General features: G+C 49.2%; 1 protein-coding gene and 1 long non-coding RNA gene across 6 annotated transcripts in view; one reads left to right on the top strand and one right to left on the bottom strand.

Annotated features, from left to right (window-relative positions):
* Window positions 1–20,840, bottom strand: part of COL27A1 (collagen type XXVII alpha 1 chain) — a 160,773-nt gene that overhangs the window by 124,553 nt on the left and 15,380 nt on the right. Inside the window, exons 2-3 of one of the 2 annotated variants that reach the window (XM_090121119.1) lie at window positions 3,705–3,797; window positions 2,310–2,608 (exon numbers count right to left, since the gene is read on the bottom strand). In XM_090121119.1, the coding sequence (XP_089977245.1) occupies window positions 2,310–2,365 (56 nt within the window). In that variant the 5' untranslated portion in view covers window positions 2,366–2,608; window positions 3,705–3,797. The remainder of the gene's footprint in view (window positions 1–2,309; window positions 2,609–3,704; window positions 3,798–20,840) is intronic. The other variant, XM_090121120.1, reaches the window with a different exon arrangement.
* Window positions 946–8,005, top strand: LOC149915457 (uncharacterized). 4 transcript variants are annotated; one of them, XR_016458772.1, is made up of 4 exons: window positions 946–1,727; window positions 2,844–3,221; window positions 3,913–4,001; window positions 4,808–8,005. It is a non-coding gene; the product is annotated as an uncharacterized LOC149915457 (long non-coding RNA). The 4 variants fall into 4 exon arrangements; XR_016458770.1 differs by having other exon boundaries at window positions 4,429–8,005; XR_016458771.1 differs by lacking the exon at window positions 3,913–4,001 and having other exon boundaries at window positions 4,429–8,005.

Genomic DNA, 20,840 nt, shown 5'->3' with positions numbered 1-20,840 from the left:
CCCTAACCATCCCAGGACACATCTCCACGAGACTGTGCAACCACCTTCTCTTTGCTGCACGTCCCATTGACCTGCCTGCTGCTGAACCTGCCTAGTGTTGCTGTAATTTGTCCCAAATTGCTTGTCCTGCCTGAAGGTCCACCTTGTCCCCTTGAAATGTGGGCAGCACACAGCGCTGGGGCTGGAAGGGGTTGGGGGGTAGAGCACAAGTGGTGTAGCTTGGACACACACTCAGCTCCCAGCCTCCAGCCCTACGATGGGGATGTCAGAGGAGTGCTGGGATACGTGGAGCCCCAGGGACGCGTGGGGACCCAGCGCTTCATGCGAAGGCACCAGATAGTTCCAGGAGTGTTGCTGAGGCTGAAGGCCTTGACAGGAAGAGCCAGCAGGGGAATGGCAGGATGCACAGCACCGCTGCGCCAAGCAAGTTGAATCCCAGCACCGAAAAGCCCATCGGGAGATAATGCAAGAGCAGCAAGCGACCTCTGCCGAGGAAGAAACGGATCAGCAGCACGCTGGCAAGGTATGTAACCCAGAGCAGACCCTGGGAACAAAAGGCTCTCATATCCAGAGTTACCACGAGCCCGCAGAGCACGCTTCCCATGGCACTGCTCAGTGGGCACTGAGGTGCTGGTGCAGACCCAGCCCTCCCGCACACACAGCCCTGCCGGTGCCCAGCCCCTAAACCAGCCCCTAACCCAGCATCAGCACAGTGCTGGGACCCGAGCGGCATCTCCCTGCCCACATCTGCAGCGTGACCACGGGTAACCCCTCCATCACCTCACAGTGCAGCACAAAGGCACCTCCAAGGATCTCCCCAGCACTGTGGCCCTCTGAACACCCCACTACACGGCTGTGCTGCTCTCGGTCCCCTGCAGCACTCCTCGTCCCCTGCTCCCCTTTGGCCTTCTCCATTTTTGACAGACAGCCACGCTTGCACGGACCCAGGCAGGCGCTGCACTCAGACCGTGACAGTGTTTAAAAGGTGCAAGCGGGAAAATGGCACAGCTACAGCACCTCCTGATGTGCCACAGCCACGACTGGGCGAAAAACACCCACTCTAAAGCACTGAAACACAGCATAAACACATGCTGCTCCAGGAGAGCTGAGTGCAGGCTGTGGGAGCGGCTGGGATCACACGCGGAACCCTACGCGCACAGACACACTGCAGGCAGAGCGTGCGTCCAGCCTACAAAGGCAGCTGCACATTCGTCCCGGCTCCGGCACCGCACGTGGGGTGGCTGCAGGCAGAGGGGTGACCCTTGGGGTTCCCCCAGCCCCCCACCCGTCCTTTTCCCCCATCTCGCACCCATCCGGCTCTGGCAGAAGCACAGCGATCCTGTACACAACTTTTTCAAACTGCCAGGCAGAAGAATCCCAGTCCTTCCAAGGGAGTGTCGGTAAATCATCATTACATCCGACAACGCAACCAGAGGGATTAACCCTTTGCTCGGCCTCAGGAAAACAACAACAACAACAACAACAACAAATTCAACGATGAAAATGACAAAAGCTGCCCGTGGCTACGAGAGAAGGAGGACAGGCAGGGTGCGGGCTGTGCTTTTTTAGCTATACGTGGATACAGACAGACAGAGATCTTTGTGCGCGCGCGTGTGCGGCGAGCACATGAAGAACATGCCACCACGCACCCGTCTGCCTCTCGGAACGTGCCTCAGCCCTCCCCATGGCTCTCCCACTTTTTGGAGGACCACAATACTGCTCTCCAGGTACCGGGTGCCCCCCGTCCCGCGGTGCAGGGCTGGGTGGCAGCGCTTCCGTCCTGCTCCTGCGTGGGGTTGGGACCCTCCCCGTGCCCACCCGGGGCGGAGGTGCTGGGGGCACTGCAGGGAGGTGGAATCGCTTTCTCCGGCATCTCGATGCGGGTGTGACTCTGTGACTCCCGTGTCCTCCCCACGGATCAGTCCCTGGTCCGGGAGCCCCTTCCCCTGGTGCTAAGAATTGGGGGTTCCCCTGCCATCCCAGCACGGTACCCCCTCCCCCCCCAACTCTGCTCCCCACCGCCGCGCTCTCACCCCCAGCTGCACACCCCAGCCCCATTCCCACCCTCCCGCTCCAGCTCCAGCGTGGCCTCCCTGCTTCCCAGCCCATTCTCCTCTCCAGCCCAGGAGTTTTCACATCATCCCCTGGCAGAAGGAATGTCTTCCCCCACCCCAACCCCAGCCGCCCCAGCGTGCGGGGCTCCCTCCAGGCACGCTCTCCCCTCCGGAACCCTCCCGGCACCCCCGGGACCCCGTCCCCACCCGGGATGCCCTTCCCCAGCGCCGGCAGAAGCAGCACTTTGTACTCACCCCCTGCCTGCTGCTGTAGCTCTGAGTCTGGAGACCGGCTCTGATTCCGGCTCCATCACGTTTAGTGCATTGTCTCTTTCGGGCAATTTTTGCGGCAATCCATCAGAAAAAGGGGAACAGGCCGGTTTGTGGGTACATCCTTCCTGGGAGCTCAGCTCTCTGCCTCTCTAAGGGGCTCAGCTGTGTCAAAGACACCCCCTGGCCCGGACGGCTCACTCCTTCCTCCTTCTCTTCTGGGTCCTTTTGCTTACACAGATCTTTTAATCCCATTTAACTCCCTCTCGGCAGACTGCAATTACCTTGGGAAAAAGGAGAGAGAACAGAAAGTACATGCTAGGAAGCCACGCTGGCCCATGGTCGCTGGATTTCTTGCCTCTCTTTTTTTTTTTTTTCCTCCTCCTTATTAATAGCACAATTTCTGTTACTTCTGGTTTCCAAAATCCTTGATTAGTGTTATTTTTTTCTTAGCTGTAACTTTTTGTTGTTGTTGTTGTTGGTTGGGTTGGTGGTTGCGATAGTTATTTTTATTTGCAGTGCAGATGTGCCTCCCACCCCCCCAAGGATCTCTCCTCTGGACTTAGAGAGAAGAGGAAAAGGCAGATTTTGAGAAATGAAAATTATTTAAGGATGTCCCCGCTGCCTCTCTCTGCTGCCCTCCTCTGTAATACCGAAGCATTTGCAGAAAGTAATACAACGTAAATAAATAATAAAAAGAAACTCTTCGGCCAGAAGAGCTGCAGAGGAGGAACCAAGGATCCTTTCCGGGCTGTGCGGAGAGAGAGAGGAAGAGTCCGTGGAGAAAGGTCCCAATGTGGGGAAGGCTGCTGATGGAGGTTGCTGCAGGGCTGCAAACCCTGTGTCCAAAGCAGCTCGGACCTACGGCACCGGCACAGCTGGGCCCCACATTACGAGGTACCCAACGTGGCTTCTGCTCTGGGTGTGGGGCTCGGGATGTGGGGAGGATGGGAGCACACAGAGGGGCTCGGATATGCAGGACCCCCCACATCCTTCCTTGAATTGCACTGCTGCCATGGGGAGGGGGGGGTGGTGAGGACCCCTGCACCCCTCTTCTCCCACCACCACGTGACAGAAACCCAGAAAGCAGGGAGGTGGGGAATGAGATCTGTTAGTCCATCAGAGCAAATCAGATCCCGAGTCACTCAGCCAGCTGTGCCACGAGAGGGGACTCTGTGCTGGCCAGCATGGGTAAAACTCATATCCCTTTGCTCCCTCCTTTTCCAACAAGCTGGGACACCCCAAGCCCTGGCTGCTGTGAACAGAACACCGGGACAGAGCAAACCCTCAGCTCCGTGGGCAGCCCTGCTCCTGCCTCCCCCCACACCCGGGCTCCCCCAGCCCTGCCTCTCACACAGCAGCTCTTTTTTGGGCACTTACTTTGCAGCGAGGCGAGAGGCTGTGCAACGTCTCCTTGCAGCCCCACCTTCATTGGCATTCATTTGTCCCAGCAGCTTACAACAACGTCTACTTCTTAAAAAAAAAAAATAATTAAAATAATTAAAAAAAAAAAAAAAAAAAAAAGCAAAAAAAGAAGCAAAACCAAACCAAAACACCCCAGGCCTTTTCCTGTCTCCTTCCCCTTCAGCCTCAAGGTTTCTCCTGCGCTGGGAGCCAGCGGGTGCCTGCCAGGCTCAGGGGTCCCCACAAAGCCTGGGGTCCCCCCGAATTCAGCAGGTAATCCTTTCCCGGTGTGCACACGAGCAGCTTCCCCGCGGGTCGCTCCGCTCGTGGGTCATTGATGCTGCGGGAATCCAGGAGAGGAGATGGGTTGGGAGCGGGCGCTGGGAGGGACATGGATGTGAAAGAGGTGGAAATGGTAAGGCTGCCCTCGTCCTTTTAAATAGCTGCAGCCAGGGGACTCCGCTCGCTGGCTGGGGTGCCCCAGGTATCCGGTTTCAGCAAACATCAGCTAATGAGCACAGATCCAGCCTCCGAGGGGCAGGTTCAGCGCTGCCGTACCGCACGGGAGGATGGGGGCACCGGGGCTCCCCCGGCGGGGAAGGGGCTGCGGGGAGCGGGCACGGAGCTCAGCATCGCAGCTCAGCCCCTCCGGGACTCACCCCAAGGAAAGCAGAACCAAAGCCTGTCCGTCTGATTGTAGGCACCGACCTCGGGTACCCCCCCGGAATAAACAGAGCCGCTGACCCGCGTCTCTGAACCTGGAGCGGGAGGGGAACGCTCTCACGCTCACAGCAGACAACTCAAGGATCCACTGGGCTGACTCAGCAGAGAGGGTTTCACTCAAAAAAGTGACCCCAGAATGCAGCCAAAAGTGATGGTTTGCCCCATAAGTCAGACCTCCTGCGTACATGACGTCTTCTGTTGCCATGCGTGCTGAGGACTTTTCAATATGTGCATTTGGCTGAGCCATGCTTGCACGCAGGGGCTGTGGTTTTGCATCTCCCAGTTTCTATAGGCACAAGATTTTATTCATACCTTTGCTCTGAAACATCTGCATTTTGCTTTTTTTGCTAAAACAGACGAAGCTTTAAGTAACAACAGTAGAACACCAAGGAATCTGAAATAAGCCATGCTATGAGTGGAGTAAATAAGCAGCATCCTCACAGTCTGCTTTCCTCCAGGGAACCTGTCCAGAAGCAAGCAGCCAAATCACACATCCACAAACCTGCATGGAGCTCCTGTACAGCAAACCCTGAGTTCTCCCCCATCCCACCCTGAGCAGCTCTGTGACTCTGGGGACATCAGGCACTCACACACTTGTCAAAAACCACATCAAATTTCTATTTTCCCAGCTATTTTTTCCCCCAGCTGTTTCTTGTGTGTTCTTCAGTCATGCATTCTTTGCTCAGAAACACATCCTAGCCAAGTCTAAGTGTTTAGGTTATTAAAAAAAAAACCTATAACTTTGCAAAGAAATGTGTAGAATCGAGAAAGAAATGCGTGCTGTTGACTGCACATTGCAGCCTACTGCTCTTTCCCACCTCTTCCAAAATCAATGAGTATTTAATCATCTCTCTCACCCTTAAATGAGCCAGGTTAACCCAAGGAGATCAAGGCCCAGCTTCCCAGAGCGAGGGACAAGGAGGAAAGCAGGAAGGGTGCTACAGCTCTTTGCAAAGATGAGACTAAGAGCAAAGCCAATATTGATGGACATGCTCAACTTTGCTCAGATGAGCATTTTCAATCCAAACAGATGCAGAAGGGCCCTGCTGGCACACAGACATCAGCATAGCACAGCAGCTGGGATAAGGGAATGAGTTTAAAACAAAAGGAAACCCAGTGTTGTTGAAGCCAAGAGTAATGCCAAGTGGATTCGGGTCCAGAAATTAGACCTTGTTCTTCAAAAAGAAAAAAAGCTGCAACATCTGAGCCGAAGAGAAATATATTTAGCACATTTATTTTCCTTCCTTTCCATATTTAAATGGAAGCTGCTTTAAAATACTAAATAAACTGCAGCAAATTGGCACAGCGATGAAATTAAATTTAAAAAAAAAAAAAAAAAAAAAAAGTGGCAGTTCTAATTTAATTAGCCAAAATAAGAACAGTTACAGGGGGGAGGAGATGCCACCGGAACCACACAGCACTGGGAACAGAGCACTTGCTTTGGACACTGGGTATATTTAGATCAATGCCTCGTTCAGAGGTAAGGCTGTGGCGTGGCCACAGGAGGCAGGGGCAGTGTGAATCCAGGCACAGGAAGGGCTTGTGGGAGGGATCAAACAAACAGGGAGAGGGGATAAAGGGCCTTTCACAGCCCTCTGGGCTGCGTTTAACCCGGAGCTGTTTGGGAGTGCTGGGCAGAGTGAACCCACCCTGGGGAGGTGCCGACATGGAGAAGCTCTGCTCCTATTTTGGGGACTGCTGTTTAACTTCTGTTTGATGATGCAAAAACCATCGCACGTTGCATTTCTTGTTCCTCGCACGGAGAGCAGCAGTCATGCAAGAGATGGACGGAGAGCTCAGAAATCATTTGTGCAACCCGTGCTCTGCCCTGCGCTATCCTTCCCCCCCCCTCATCCCAGCCCGTGCCATAGGCCAGCAGTGACATGTTTGAACTTCTGCAGCCGTTTGATGTAAAATGTTTTAAATTCTTTTGGGGAACACTAAAGGCTTTTGTCTCTTGACCGGTGCTGCGGGGATGCTACGTCTGGCAAAGACTGCTCTCACAGTGCTGTCAGCTCTACCAGGTCCCACTGGGCTGCCCGAGAGCTGGGAACCACTGGTAATCATTACACATTGGAAAGAAGGGAAACACAGCACAGTGATGCAAACCCGAGCCCACCTTCCCTAAGGAAACGCTGGCTGCTGGTCACAATTCTGCCATACATTTCTCTTGAGATAACTAAAGAACTGCAGCTTTACAGGATGGCTGAAAGCTGCTACAGATGAGTGGCACCAACCATTAAGCCACAGCAGAGCAGCGCACTGCGTGCTTTAGGTACAAAGGTATTACATCTCCTAAACCCTGACCACCAACCTTTAGGATACCAGGCAAAGGCTGTCTGGTTATGGTAACGTCCCCTTCTATTTCCCTCAGTTGTCCATCTGATCCTATGCTGAATTTGAGTTCAGTCACCGTGCTGCTGGAAAATACAAAAGTGAGCAGCACTCAGCAGCAGTGAGCAGCATCCCCAGCTCTCAGCACCAGCCCAGGCTGTTCTACTGTTTTTGCTACTGGGATGTGATCCAATACTACATTTTGTTCACAGATAACTGAGGCCAGTTTCTCTCTTTCCCTGCAAAAAAAAAGAACCAAAAACTCAACCCAGCATCCAAACCAATGCTGGGCTGCTGCACGTGGAGCAGTAATTCTTCCACAGTTGGAAGGTTTGCTCGTTAAGTGCTGCAATGCATCAGCAAGCACTGATGTTCTGCCCAGAGCTGCACCAGAGGACCCTGCTGGGGCGGTGGGGGGTGGGCATGTGCTGGACTGGGCAGGATGGGTGATGCAATCGTTCTCTAAAGGAACAGAACATCTTTTCTTCAGGAAACAGAACCACCCTGAGAGCATCTTCTCCTGCAGCAAGGATGGACATGAGCCCAGAGTTTCAAAGAACCTGCTGAGCTGCATTACTTCCTGCACACTAAGGATGGCTGTGGCTACAACAGCATGTTGCTGAGGCAGGGAATGTCAACCAAAAGCTTGGGTTGGATTCTCAGTAATTTCAACAGGAAGGGGAAAGGAAGAGGGGCTTACATAAAGCCAAACCAACGTTCTGGTGTGACACGGTGTTTAAGGGCAATGATATTTAAAACAGGATGATAATAAATTGGTTTGGTTTGTTGCTGACAAGTTGAACATGATGGCTTTTTGGGGTTTGGTTTGATGCTGGAAGTGTGCAAGGAAAGGGTAGGTGTGGTACTGAGGGATGTGGTGTAAGGGCAGTAGTGCTGGTAGGTGGATGGATGGACTGGATAATCCACCCTTAAGGTCTTTTTCAACCTTAAATGATTCTATGAGAGAAACTTCTTTAGCTGGGACAAGGAGACGCCTCCTGACGCTCACACACACACGTTATGTTAAGGAAATCTTGCACTCCACTACATTCTGAAGCAGCAGCACCAAAAGAACTGCAGTGTGATTTGTGCACAGAGTAACTTCAAGACACAAATCAGCCAGAACAAGCAATTGCTTAACTTCATCTCGATAGGACAGGGGGAAATGGTTTCAAGCTAGAAGCAGGGAGGTTTAGTTTGTAAAAGACCTCTTCCTTATACCCATAAGGGCAGTGAGGCACTGGCACAGATTGCTCAGAGAGATTGGTGAACGTCCCAGCCCTGCAGACATCCAAGCTCTGAGCTGGATGGGGCTCTGAGCACTGATGGAGCTGTGGCTGCCCCTGTCTACCACAGGGACGTGGACCAAATGGCCTTCAAGGGACCATCCATCTCAAACAAGACTATGATTCTGTGATCTAAGCTAAAACACTCTGCGATGGCATTGCTCCCTTCACTGTACTCAGCTATCTCAGATACTCACTGCACTGTTCTGCTGCCTCCAATGCAGAGTGCTGCAGGTGGCTGAGCAGGCACCTTGCTCCCTGGCAGGCCTGGGGGTGACAGCCTGGATGGAGCCATGGCCAATGCAGGGCTGCTAAGCCAGATCCCAGCAGGGCTCAGGATTGGTTTGCACGATCCTGGTGATCTGCAGGCTGACCCGAAGCAACAGATGCCACTGCTTTTGTGCCGTTACTTTCTTGCTCTAGAGTGGAGCTCGTGGTATGGATCATTTTATGTGCAACGATGTTTAAGACCTTTGGATTCAAAACACTTCCAACTGTTATTACTGTGCTGTGAAGTTGGCAGCAGGCTCTCCTGCAGGAAGGAGTGTAAATCTATTTCCCGACCAGCTTTTACATCCACCACAACCTGCCGCCGTGCAGACACACAGCTCATTAGGGACGGTTTAGCTTCATCTGGCTGAAAAGGGCCACAGGAAAAAACCTGCTGTTTAAACATGCAATTCAAATACATCTTCTGGAGCACAGCAGACAATTCCTAGCACTTTATCTGCACCGACTGAAACGCAATCTGTGCCACTTAGAGCAGAACAATACTCGATTTCTCCATACTCCTCTTGAATTGTTAACACACAAAGCAGAAACACAGCCTGTTTTCACAGGGAAGTTATCTTCTGACATACAACGTTAACTGAGTGTGTACAGATCTGCTTCAAAGCTAATAGGCTCCTTTCCTTCCAACAAACACACTTCTTCACGTCTGCACACTCTTGCTCTCTCCCCACTTCAATAATGATAGCGTATGGTAAAGCTCTCCAAGCTGGAGCCGCTGCAGAAAGGCTGTATTTACTTATGTTTGAGTAAGAACTAATAAGAGACCTGGTTGTGTCTCGGCTCCTCCAATTCCAAAAGGAAAAAAAAAAGCATCGAGTCAATATTTATTCACCCAGTGGTGAAATAAATCCCCTCCTCCCTGGAGGAGAGGAAAATAAAATGTAGTGATTGAAATGGGTTTCGCGGAAGGGGATTTTTGTTTGTTTGCTTGTTGGTTTTCAGAACTTGAGAGATTTCTCCCTCTCCCCACTGTGATTTGAATGGAATAGGAGTGAATGAAAGGCATCCTAGCAGCTTCACGGTGGGATCTGCCATTGACCAACGGCGCCTGGGCCAAATGCCACAGGTCTTTAAAGCACAGAGACTGGAGCAGCTGTTGTAGTGCAGTGTTATCCACCTTCCCAGTGCTGCTTAAGAGGATGTAAGCTACCACAAACATTCTTTATCAAATGTAAGTGGTCAGAGTGCCATGACTGCAACTGGGCATCCCCCATTCACCGTGTGGGGGAACTGGGAGCAGATTTGTGCCTACCTTCAGACAGAAACACACACACAAATACTGAAAACACTCATTAACTCCCTCTCCATGCCCTAAGAAGAAAATACACGTCATGGAGGAGCGGATGTCAGTAAAGTCACTTGGACTTCACATTTCAAAGCACATCATGGAGACAAACACAGTGAGTTCTTGGTAAATTGTCTCCATCCAAGCAGGGCAACTTCTGCCACTTCCTAAAGGCAAATGGATGGGGGCTGCATGAGCAGCTTCAGACACTGCACAGCATTTCCACTGCAGTACAGCAGCAACAAATTTCAGCTGCAATCCATGTCAGCACAGTGGCACAGAGAATTTGACTCTTCTTGAGAAGCACAGCCAAGGGGGGCAGGTCCTCATTCACACAGCAGCATCACATAGAGGGGCTGTTGTACAGACCCAGCTGAGGCATTTTTAAGCCTGTTTCCCATTTCCCCAAAGTCTCTGGCACTGAAGAAGTCTTGTCACTGACCCAGGTTAGATGGGGGTCAAGGTTTACACTCCAAAAACCAAGAAAGAAACGCTGTTTACTCTCCAGTTCCTCAGAAAACAGTCAAATCCCTCTTCATATGGAACATCTCATTCGCGTGTCATCAGCAAACATTTCCACTGGCAAACTCACTCTGCTTCAACATTTTCTTCATACACAGACCAACTGTGTGCTTTATCAGTGCCATCTCGCTCCACAGGCAGCCTGACACCTGCCTTTCTCCTCCTGCATTGCTCTTCTCTGCCATTTCTTTATTATGAGCTCACATTAAACAGCTGTTAATGTGAGGGGTGAATCCCCTCCCTTGAAGCATTCAAGGCCAGGCTAGATGGGGCTGTGAGCAACCTGGTCTGCTGGGAGGTGTCCCTGCCTATAGCAGGGGTTGGAGCTATGTGATCCTAAAGGTCCCTTCCAACCCAAACCGTTCTATGATTTCTTGTTTAGATTTAAAAGGGCAACTTTTAATCTCACTGCGTCTTAAGATGCTCTTCTCCAAACGGCACTGATGATTAAGGCTCTTCTCCCACCAAATCCCACATTTAGCTCATGAGCTGGACCAAAATGGAACTGCAAGACTTCATTAATCAGCAGAATGGAATACAAGGGACTACTTAGCATTTTACATCTCCAAAACCCTGAATAAGCACCAAGGCTCAGTGAGTGACGATGGGAAGGGAGAGGCACAGTGCTCAGCAGGGCTGGCACACACGTGATGGCCCCACTGCTATGGGGTGATTGCAGCCCTGGGCACCCACTGATGTGGGCAGCATGGTTCCCACCTCAGAGCAACAAGCACAGGGCCCTGAGCCAGCCCTCCCCATCAAACGTGCAATGAATAGGGAGGTAGTGCAAGAAAACGCTTTGATGCACCCAGCACACCTTTCATCATCGCATCCTAAAAGCACTTGGCGATTATTAACATGAGCCCTAACTCATCACCACCCACACGGTTTTCCTTAATTCACCAGCTGGATGTACAGAGAGCCCCAGATACTTAAAGGTATCACTCTGAAGGAGAAGAACATGGGGCTCCTCCACTGAGCCATGACCACATGGAGCTTCCCCCACCCACCCGCCCTGCATTCAACAACACTACAAACTGCACCCCTGTCCTACACATGGTCAGCAAAGGGAACTCACAGAGAAAGTAAAGTTTCTCTCTTCATCTCGAGCTGTTTTTAATTTTTTTTTTCCCGACGTGCCATTATTAGACAACAGGAACAAACTAGTTTCTGTGCGAAACTTTCCCTGAAGTATTTGGAAGATAGAGAGAAATGGCAAGCTTTCTATTTTCCTTCTTCTTTAAAGGAGAAATAGCACTGAATTAATATAAACAGCACTGATCAGCAGTTTATTTTCTAGCTATGACTTAATTTTTTTTTAGTCCTACAAAGACCACCCTCTCCCCATAGCAATGCTAGGAGGGGACTATGCTGAAAATTATAGTTTCCAGAGTTTGCAAGAGAACCACAAACGCTTAATTATAGTTATTGACATAGCAAACACCCACTGCAGGCTTCATCTTCTCTTGGCCAGAAATAACCACACCAAGTGAAGGTAGCAAACCGACATCAGCCCCAGCCAAGGACAGCTCAGTAGTGCACAGGCATGAAGACGTGCCTTGCTCCTGCACAACACCAGGGAGCCAGCACACCAGCAGCACTGACCTGGCATGTTTGGGCTGGCTTTGGTGTGAGCTGCGTTGCTCATTAGCTGTTTCATATGCCTTTCTCCCAGTTAAGTCTTGCAGAGCTCCTCTATGTGCTGAGAGCTGTAGCTGTGCTCTGCACCATCAATGCTCTGCACATCCTTGCTGTGAGCATCCCATTCTCAATGGGTGCTGGTGACAGCGGTCTGGAATGGAAGCAGCTCTCAGCTTTGCAGTTGTGATACTGGGAATGGGCAGATGTGGGCACTGCTCAGCCCCAGGCCCATTTGCTCACTGGCTGTGCTGGCAAACCCTGAAGGAGCTGCCCTCTGGGCAGACTTCACGCCCGCCAACAGCTGCAGTCACATCAAAGCTGGTTGTCTAAGGCGATGCTAAAAGGGTTAGAGAAAGTGAAGCATCAGCTGGTTTTTCCCAGGGAGCTGCAAGAGGCTGCTGAGTGTTGATGGAGCATCAGCACGTGGCACTGGCCAGGCATGCAGCCAACAGAGCCCCACAGACCAAGAACACGGCCTTGGAGAGGCAGGGAGGAGCACAAATAAGATGGGAGATGAGGTGCAAGCCTTGCAAGGATACTGTCACAAACAGCTGGGGGGATAAAGCACTGAGCTACCAGAAATGAACCACCATGGTGCACCAACATGGGAAGTCCCCATCTTTTTCCCAGCAAACCATGAAATGTTTCTGGGGGCTGGGAGAGGCAGAGCAAAGCAGCCCAGGTGGCACAGAGGCCCTGAAAACCCATCGCTGTGGTCATGTAGCTGCATTTGTGCAGCACTGCCCTTTCCACACAACAACAGGCTGCACCACAAAGCCCTCATTTAGACCAGAGTGGGAGCAGACATGTAAAAACGTTTAAAGAAAATTGCAGCACAACCTTTAGAACCCATGGAAGTAAACAGCTGGTGGTGGGAGCTTCACACCCATGTTTTGCACCTGCCCAGGGTATGCATGGCACCAACCCTGCGTGCCTGGCTGCAGCTGAGCTTGGTTCTCTCCATTACAAAAGGATCATAGAAACCTCCTTCAGTCTGGAGGAGAGAAAGGGGATAAAAGCTGAATCTGAACGGGCTGGTTATTGAAAACAGAAGTGCTATACTTATTTGTATCTCATCTCCTATGCACCGGCTTTAGTCTGCTGAATAGCTACAGAATTCACTGGCATTATTCCTAATTTTACAATGATTTGGTAGAGAGGGGACAAAGGCAAGCAAACAAAGCTAATTGCCTTCAGTGTTCTGTTTATCTGGTTTTTGTTCAGCCAAACAAAGAGGACGTTCAGGTCCAAGCTGACTATGGAGCCCACAGTTTGCAGTCTTGGCATCCGACATCTTCAGCAGCTACCCCTAGCAAGAACTTCCTTATCTCCATCTGGTCGCTATAGAGACTCTAGTGACTTCACTACTATTACTACAGATCAATCAACCTTGCAAAGTCCCTCAAAAAAGCAGGAAGACCTCCAAAAGCCAAGCCTTTTTGTCGTAAAAAGAACAAAGCCAGGACTAGATTAATCACTGGATGTTATTTCCAATACAAAAATCCAAGCAGAAGAAGTTCCAGTTCTAATAAGAAAGCTATGCATTCTCACCCATCCATACCAGCATGCTTTTGTTCTTTGTGCCAGAGAAGAACACTGAGCAGAAATGTAAATAACACGGCATGCTCTGCAGGGAGAGCACGCTGCTGGAAGTAAGCAGCAGACTAAGGGCTGTACGAACCACAAGCAACCAGTTTTGCCAGGCTATGCATCAGCCAGCATCTATGATTTCCCAGCATGGCCTGAGCGAGGCTGCAGGGCTCTCTGGCAGCACATGGTTGGGGCAGAGGAGCAATGTAAGGAAGAAGACAGAACCCCAATCTGCTTTGAATTTTGTGCCAAGGATGCTAAGAACTGAGATCACCTATGTGTGCAAAGTCACCGTCCCAGAGATATTCCAGAACCATGGAGATGTGGCACTGAGGGATGGGGTCAGTGGGTTGGGTTGGGAATCTGAGAGGTCTCTTTCAATCTTAATGATTCTGTACTGTGTTCACAGCTTGGTTTCTGGGGGAACGGAGGCTGCAGAGCCGGGGTTGAGGATCAGCAGCTCTCTACTGCTGTCTCAGAAGTGTGCAATAATGGAGGTTTTGTAAGGCTCTCGGTTGGTGAGTATCCTTTTCTCATTCAAAAAAAGGAATGAACAATGCATGGGTAGCAAATTGTATCTCTAGAAGAAAAAAAAACCCAAACAACTAGATATTTAAGACAACCAGTAGAAGACGGAAGCCAGAAGGCAAAGAAAGGAGCCTCAAATCTATCAGCTTCATTATAACACCGTGCTCTTAACACTGGGCCACCTCCAAGGTGGCACTGCCAACCATTGCCCTATGGACACCAGCACAGGCAGCAGGAGCAACTCAGCTAGCATTGCTCAGACAGCATCCCACGCCCCAATGCCTTGGGATATTCCATGCTGGGACACTGAAAGAATCACCCTAGATTCAGCAACCAGCTGGAGTTATAGCACACTTTCCCACCCCTTGCTCTTCTTGCTGGCTTGAACACCTTGCACAAAACAGATCCTAAAATAATGACTCGAGTTACAAAGTTTGGAAGTTTGGGGATAATTCCTGCTGGCTGCTTTTACCTTCCTTGAACACAACAGGCTGTCCTGGGGTTGTGAGCAGAGAACAGAGTTTGATGAGCCTTTCAACATCCAGTACAGACAAGATCAAGGGAGCTGAACCAGTTCAGGACTTGCTGCTCAGCAACCAAAGCTGTTACAGCACCTGCTCTGCAAGAATTCACCATTCATCCCTCCAGCTCAGCTGTAAGAGAAAGATTTGTTCTTGTAAAATATATATATATATTTTTTTCTATCTGCACAGACCTTTTTCAGAGCAGACCCACAAGGAGCAAGGGAAGGAGAAGCCAATGCAGACAGATACTCTAGGACAGACTCTTTGAAAATCAGGAAAGTTTTAAAGATTTCTCTTTTGAGCATCCTTCACCCAGCTTGTGTCTGGGAACCAGCTCACAGAAGCCAAGGGAAATTCAAATAAATATCAGCTGAAACCCCCGAGGTCAGTCATGATCCTGTTCCAAAGAGGAAAGTTTCTGCTAAGCTTGGCTGAAATACGAGCAAGATAGGCTTCAAATAAACCAAAGGGAGAGAACATGCCACTGTCCAAACCCATCAGCTTTTACAATGTCCAGGAAAATGAGTAAGAAAAATCAGATGCAGAGCATCACCTAAAATACCATTTCACATTGGGATGAAAGCCAGGAGGAGGAAAAGAAAGCATCAAGTCGGAGTCAGATCTGCATTTTGACAAAGAGGTTTTTGGGTCCCTCATTATTTGTAAAGCTCTTAAAAACCAGGTTTCGTTTACAGAATGGAAGCAAAGCTCTTCATCTCACTTTGTAAACACAGAAAGAAACTGCAGGTTAAAGCCAGAGGTTTGGAAAGTGACTGGTTCAAGGTGCTTCCACTTCTGGAACCTTCTTGGTGACCCCAGAACAAAAGCCATTGAATCAGCAGCTTCATTTGCCAAAAGCATTCACATGTACACCCATAAGAACCTAGCCATTTTCCTATGCATAGGAAAGCATTTCCTACGTTCAAAAATATATTCTTGATATCCTAACACTTTCCCCAATCTTCTCCCATTCCTCATCCATTTCTTTCCACCCAGCTGTAAGACTGCTTGGAAAACACTGCAAATCATTTTCACAGTCTTCTATCCCTTTTCCTACACTGTGAGATTCCTCATTTCCAGTGACACCAACAATCAGCAGGAAACTCAGCATCCCAATACCACAAAGCAATCTGGCTTCTGGTTTTCCAAAAGGAAAAGAAGTGACAAGCTCTGTCTGCCATCTCCAAGCTTATTGCTGAGGGCTGCCCTCACCCCTCCTTAGGAACTGTTCTCCGAGGAACTGGGTGCTCCCCCAGGTTTGACCAATGGTGTGAAGATGATGGCTGCTCTGCTGAATGCCTCGGATGGCTTTGGAGGATCCCTGCTGCATCCCAGCTCTCTGCCCTGGGAAATCAAAGCGTGTTCTGCACCATCTCCTCACCATCTCAAGCCAGATCAGGGCTTTGCCTCAGAACATCCAACCTCCCTGCCTTGCACATGGGGTGCATTCAGGCACAACCCAGGTGTTTCCTCAATACAGTGCTTTGCAAGTTTCTTCCTGGCTTGCACATCCCAGAGCAAGCACTGACATGGATTTATGGGAGCACAGAGATCATACTGGATGGTGAGAGACATTCATCATGGATTTGGAGGCTCCAAATAGAACTTACACCTTCTTTCTGGACTTGCACTAATTAGCATTGCTTTACATACACCTCTTCCTCGCTTCTGCACCTTTATGTTAACCTTTTTTTCGACTACATTCATCTTTCTTTGTACATCCTATGAACTAGGATAGATTTTCTTGACTTGCTATTACACCATACACATCAACAGAGATTATCAGTGTCCTTCAGGGATGCATACAGCAAAACATACCCCCTCTACCCCATACCAGAAGAAATCTAGTCGTATCCATTCCATTATTCAGCACTTTATAGAAACTCTGTGCACAGCAACAAAAATTCAGGCACCAAAATGCAAACACAGAATTGGTTCCACCATTCAGAATCAAAGGCAGTGTGGGCTCAGGAGGTGGACACCCTGGTGCTGTGGGGAACAAGCATCCTACAGAGCTGCAGGCATTGGCTGCACCTTATCCCAGCCCATGGTGGGCTTTTGGCTTTGCTGCAGGTTCATTTGCTGTGGGGATGAGCATGGAGTTCATCCGTGCTTCCTTGCTCATTATGCATTCCTCCCTCCCTGTTCCAAATTAATGAGAGTTTCTGCTCACTCAGCAGAAATTAGATGGATCTGCTTTTAAAAAAGGGCAATTAGCTCAGCAGAACCAGTGGTTCCTTCCTGCGTGCCAGGTGAGAACAGCAAGCAAGCAAAGCTACAGCTATGGGCTCCAGGAATCTCCAGGCACCTGGCTTCTCCAACAAGCAAATTTCTCGTTGGGAAGTGCCAGGATTTCTTCCCCACATAACATTTTCTTCAGGCTCATTTACCTCATTGTGCTCAAGTGTGAGCCCAGCCTGTGGATGTGTGGCTGGCAGCAGGAGGAGGCTCCCAGCACACAAACCCTCCTGCACGCCTCCTGTCCCCGACCCCTGGGGATGCCTACAGCTTGTCTGTTTGCTCAGGCTTTTCCCGATCAAAGTGGGGAAGGTTCTTTCCATTCTTGGAGCTGGGAAGGAAAGAACTACTAGGGCTGTCGGCGTTGCTTGCCAATGCAATTCATCTTTTGAGGCTGTAAAGCTGTGGTTATAAGGACGCAGAGGGACGTGTCATGTCGCTGGAACGAGATGCTCGTACAGATGTGGAATCAGTATGGTCCAAAGAGCAGAAAGGGGAGAAGGTGGGGAAAGGCAGCCAAGATCTCCATTCAACTTTCCATTTTAGAAACGCAGAACACCACATTTCCTACCAAAGGGCACAGGGGGAGAAAGATGTTCGGCACTTTTGAGAATTAATCAGCAATTTCAAAATAAACAGAAATTAAGACAATAACAACTCAATACGAAGCTCACTTACGGGTATTTTCAAGCCCTTACATGACTGCTGAAACCCCATAATCTTCTACATTGCTACATAAACATCCTACGTAGAAGATCACTAGAAAGCTTCATTCTTATTCCAGAACTCTAATTCCATCCTTGAACAGCAAAAACATGAACCTGTCTTTAATTATAAATGACTGTCTCTTGTTAGCTTAACAGTCAGTACTGAATTTATCATGAACTAAACAGGTTTTAGCATTGGCTGGAGGGAAAAAATGGAACCAAAATGCCTAAAGAGATTGTTGTAATGGCCCTAGCTTATTATTTCATGAGTTTAGCAGACTTCAGTTAAATCCCTAGACAAAGGGAGGTGCTTTGGGATTTCTCCCCTGTTCCCTCCACAAGGGAGCTGGAACTCTTCTCACCTTGCCAAGACCTGACTTCAGAGCCTCCTGCCTCCCCTCCAGCAGCAGTCAGCCCCAAAGGGAGCAGACAGTCCTGGGGGGTGAGAGGAGATCCTATGGACACGAAGGCTGGCAGCTCCTTGTGGACAATTAAAGCTTTAGCCATGGGTGCCCCCTGGTGACTTGGTGAGTAATTAAGCACCACTGCTGGAGTCTAAAATGGCACATCACCACTGATACAGATAATGGAAAGCAAATCTCAAGTTCCGGGGAAGCCAAGCCTGAGCACCTGTTGCTTTGCAGCACGGTTTGGAGGACCAGCATCCATAGCATCCCCCAGAACACACTGAGGCTGTGGATCAACAGAGGTTTGCTGCGACCAATGGGTGTTTTGCTCAACCTCCCACAGACAACTGCACCTGAGGGAAGCAACCAACATGGAAGCAACTCAGAGGGTGGTGATGCACTGCAACAGGTTGTGGATGCCCCATCCCTGCAGGCATTCAAGGCCAGGCTGGATGTGGCTCTGGGCAGCCTGGTCTGCTGGTTGGTGACCCTGCACACAGCAGGGGGTTGGAACTGGATGAGCACTGTGGTCCTTTTCAACCCAGGCCATTCTGTGATTGTATGTTCCCAGGAACAAACCTGCTCCTGAGGTCTCTGATGCTGTCAGACGTCTCTCAGACCAAAGCAAGAGCGTAGCACACACCCTCCTGTAGGTAGCTGTCCCATATCTCAGCATTTCTTCCTAAACTCTCCATCTACTTTATGGTCACCCATTGGCTCTCTCTCCAGAAGGAAAGTCCAGCATCCAGCACGATTTACACAATGTGTCAGGATGGAAGCAAGCCATGCCCACCATCAGCATCTTGTAGGACAACATCAAGGCTGTGCAGGATGCTTATCTTCACAGCAGCATCTTTCAAGGCCTCTGGCATTTGGGCACAATTAGAGATGAAGTTTTCCTTTGCTACTACTTGGCAGCTCATTGTCTGGGGCTATTTGGTTCTGTTCTGATATTTCTGCTGTGTGTGAACACTCCAGATACTTCAGTTCTATGCATCAATCAAGACTTAAATGGGCTTAATTTTCTAGCTTTTGATCAAAAAGTCTTTAGAACAGCACATCTTCAGATATTGCTGCTGGTCTTCGAAAATAAGCAGAAAGAATAAGACAGAACTTTTGCTCCCTCTAATCCATAGCTTCATCTTCATCTCAGGAAGCATAAATGGGTATTTTGTCTCTCAGAACCCTGCACAGTGTGCAAATTCAAAATGTGAGATCTGTAGTCCAAGCTGAATTTAGCTGTGACCAATTGCATGAGTCAAGTTGTCTCTTTTTGGTCCTTCAATGAAGGCAACTCTTTTAATGGTGACAGCTTGGGAAAATACACCAAAATTATAAAACCACCCATAAAATAAATAAGGAATTCCACTGCTATTTGAATCCCTCAGTACATACAAATGAGAGAAACAGGGTTAGGAAATGTTAGACTGCTTTTATAATTCCTTCAGGACCAACCAGACAGGCTGTGCTACTGATGATTGCTGGAAATATTAGGATCATTATAGGAATACCTTGCAAAGATTAACTGAACACAGAGTTTAAAGCACTGTTCTGTGCCTCCCACCACCAAAGTCACTGTGCACATACATGGCTTTAGCTGCTATAGGACTCAACAGAACCTCACCAGGTTTCATTGCTTTGGTACCAAAGTGTAATAAGATGCTTTGGGAAACTAGTTTCAAGACCATGTTAATGAGCAGCACCATCACGTAGGATGTTTGCCTCCATTTACTGAAGCAAATCTATCTTAGTTGCATCAAATCTATGCAAAGCTGAAAAACCACAACTCCTTTACAGACGTGGAAATACCACAGGAAAAGCTTTATGAGTGCCATGAGCCCATGGCACAGTTGTACTGTTCTCATAGGCAGTGCAGGTACTTGGGGTAGGTGAGCTCCAATGGTCCCTTCCAACCCAAACCATTCTGTGATTCCACGCTTTCATAGTGCCAGAACTTTCTGATCACTTTCAAAGTTCAGAAAAAAAACCAACACATGAATTTTGAAATGGAGACAGCAACATTTCCATGTGTAAATACAGGTTTGCTTCAATTATTCCTTCTCCAGCTGAACTGAATTGGGCAAAATTCAACAACTGTGGTTGACCTGATGTGAACAACTCTTAGCATGTACGTTATGTACATCACAAAGATGTCTTTGCTCAGTTCCAAACATACACATCTTCCACATTGTTTTGCAGTGCAGGTGGACCTGCAGCTAAGAAGAAACGTCTGTATGAAGATTTCCATCAGTTACACACAAGGCTCCAGTCCTGCATTTGCAGGAGGATCATTTCCCTGTTGCTTTGGCCTCAGTTTAGGGGCTGTTGCAGAGGCAAAGCTGATGCCTGAAGCCCAGCAATGCTGCTGGGCTAAAATCAGGCTTGCTTGCATCTCTCTCCCAGTTTTTTGGGGCACCAAACCCACTCTGAGGTCCACATCATAGGGTCACCATTTCACCATTCTTGCTGAGCATCATCTCGGGAGACTGCAGCATCAAAGAGGGGGAGGGTTTGTTCACAGATTAACAGTTAACAGCATTATAAAGCACTTCTGGAGATGTGCACCCAAATCTTCTGTTCCTCATTAAGATTAATGAAAGGTTTGGATTTGAATCCTTATGCTTCCTCGGAAACCTCAGTCATTGTGGTTCAGAAGTCATCTCTGTCCTACAAACCCTTCCAGGATGATTTACAAAGCGATACATGCGTTATTTATTTTTAAAGTCACAGTTATTACTTAAAGCTAATTTGCACTTTGGGGTAAAAAAAAAAAAAGAAAAAAGAAAAATAAAGTCTTCAGGACGCACTGATGGAACAGATTCGATGAAGGGGATCACAGCATTTTAGGGGCTGAAGCACCAATGGCACAAAAAGCAGAGAGAGCTGAAGCAGCTGTGCTGAGCATGGGGCAGGCAGACAGCAGGGGCTGCTCAGATCTGAGCGTTCAGATTTTGCTCCAACACTCACAAGACCAAGAGAGAAACCAACGAACAGCAGCAGGAGGAGGGCGCTGGGTCTCTCCTGTGCTCAGGGACA

Source organism: Phasianus colchicus, chromosome 19, assembly GCF_987193195.1.
Source record: "Phasianus colchicus chromosome 19, bPhaCol1.hap1.1, whole genome shotgun sequence".
In the NCBI taxonomy this organism is placed as follows: Eukaryota; Metazoa; Chordata; class Aves; order Galliformes; family Phasianidae; genus Phasianus; species Phasianus colchicus.
This window is presented reverse-complemented; position numbering and strand designations above follow the sequence as displayed.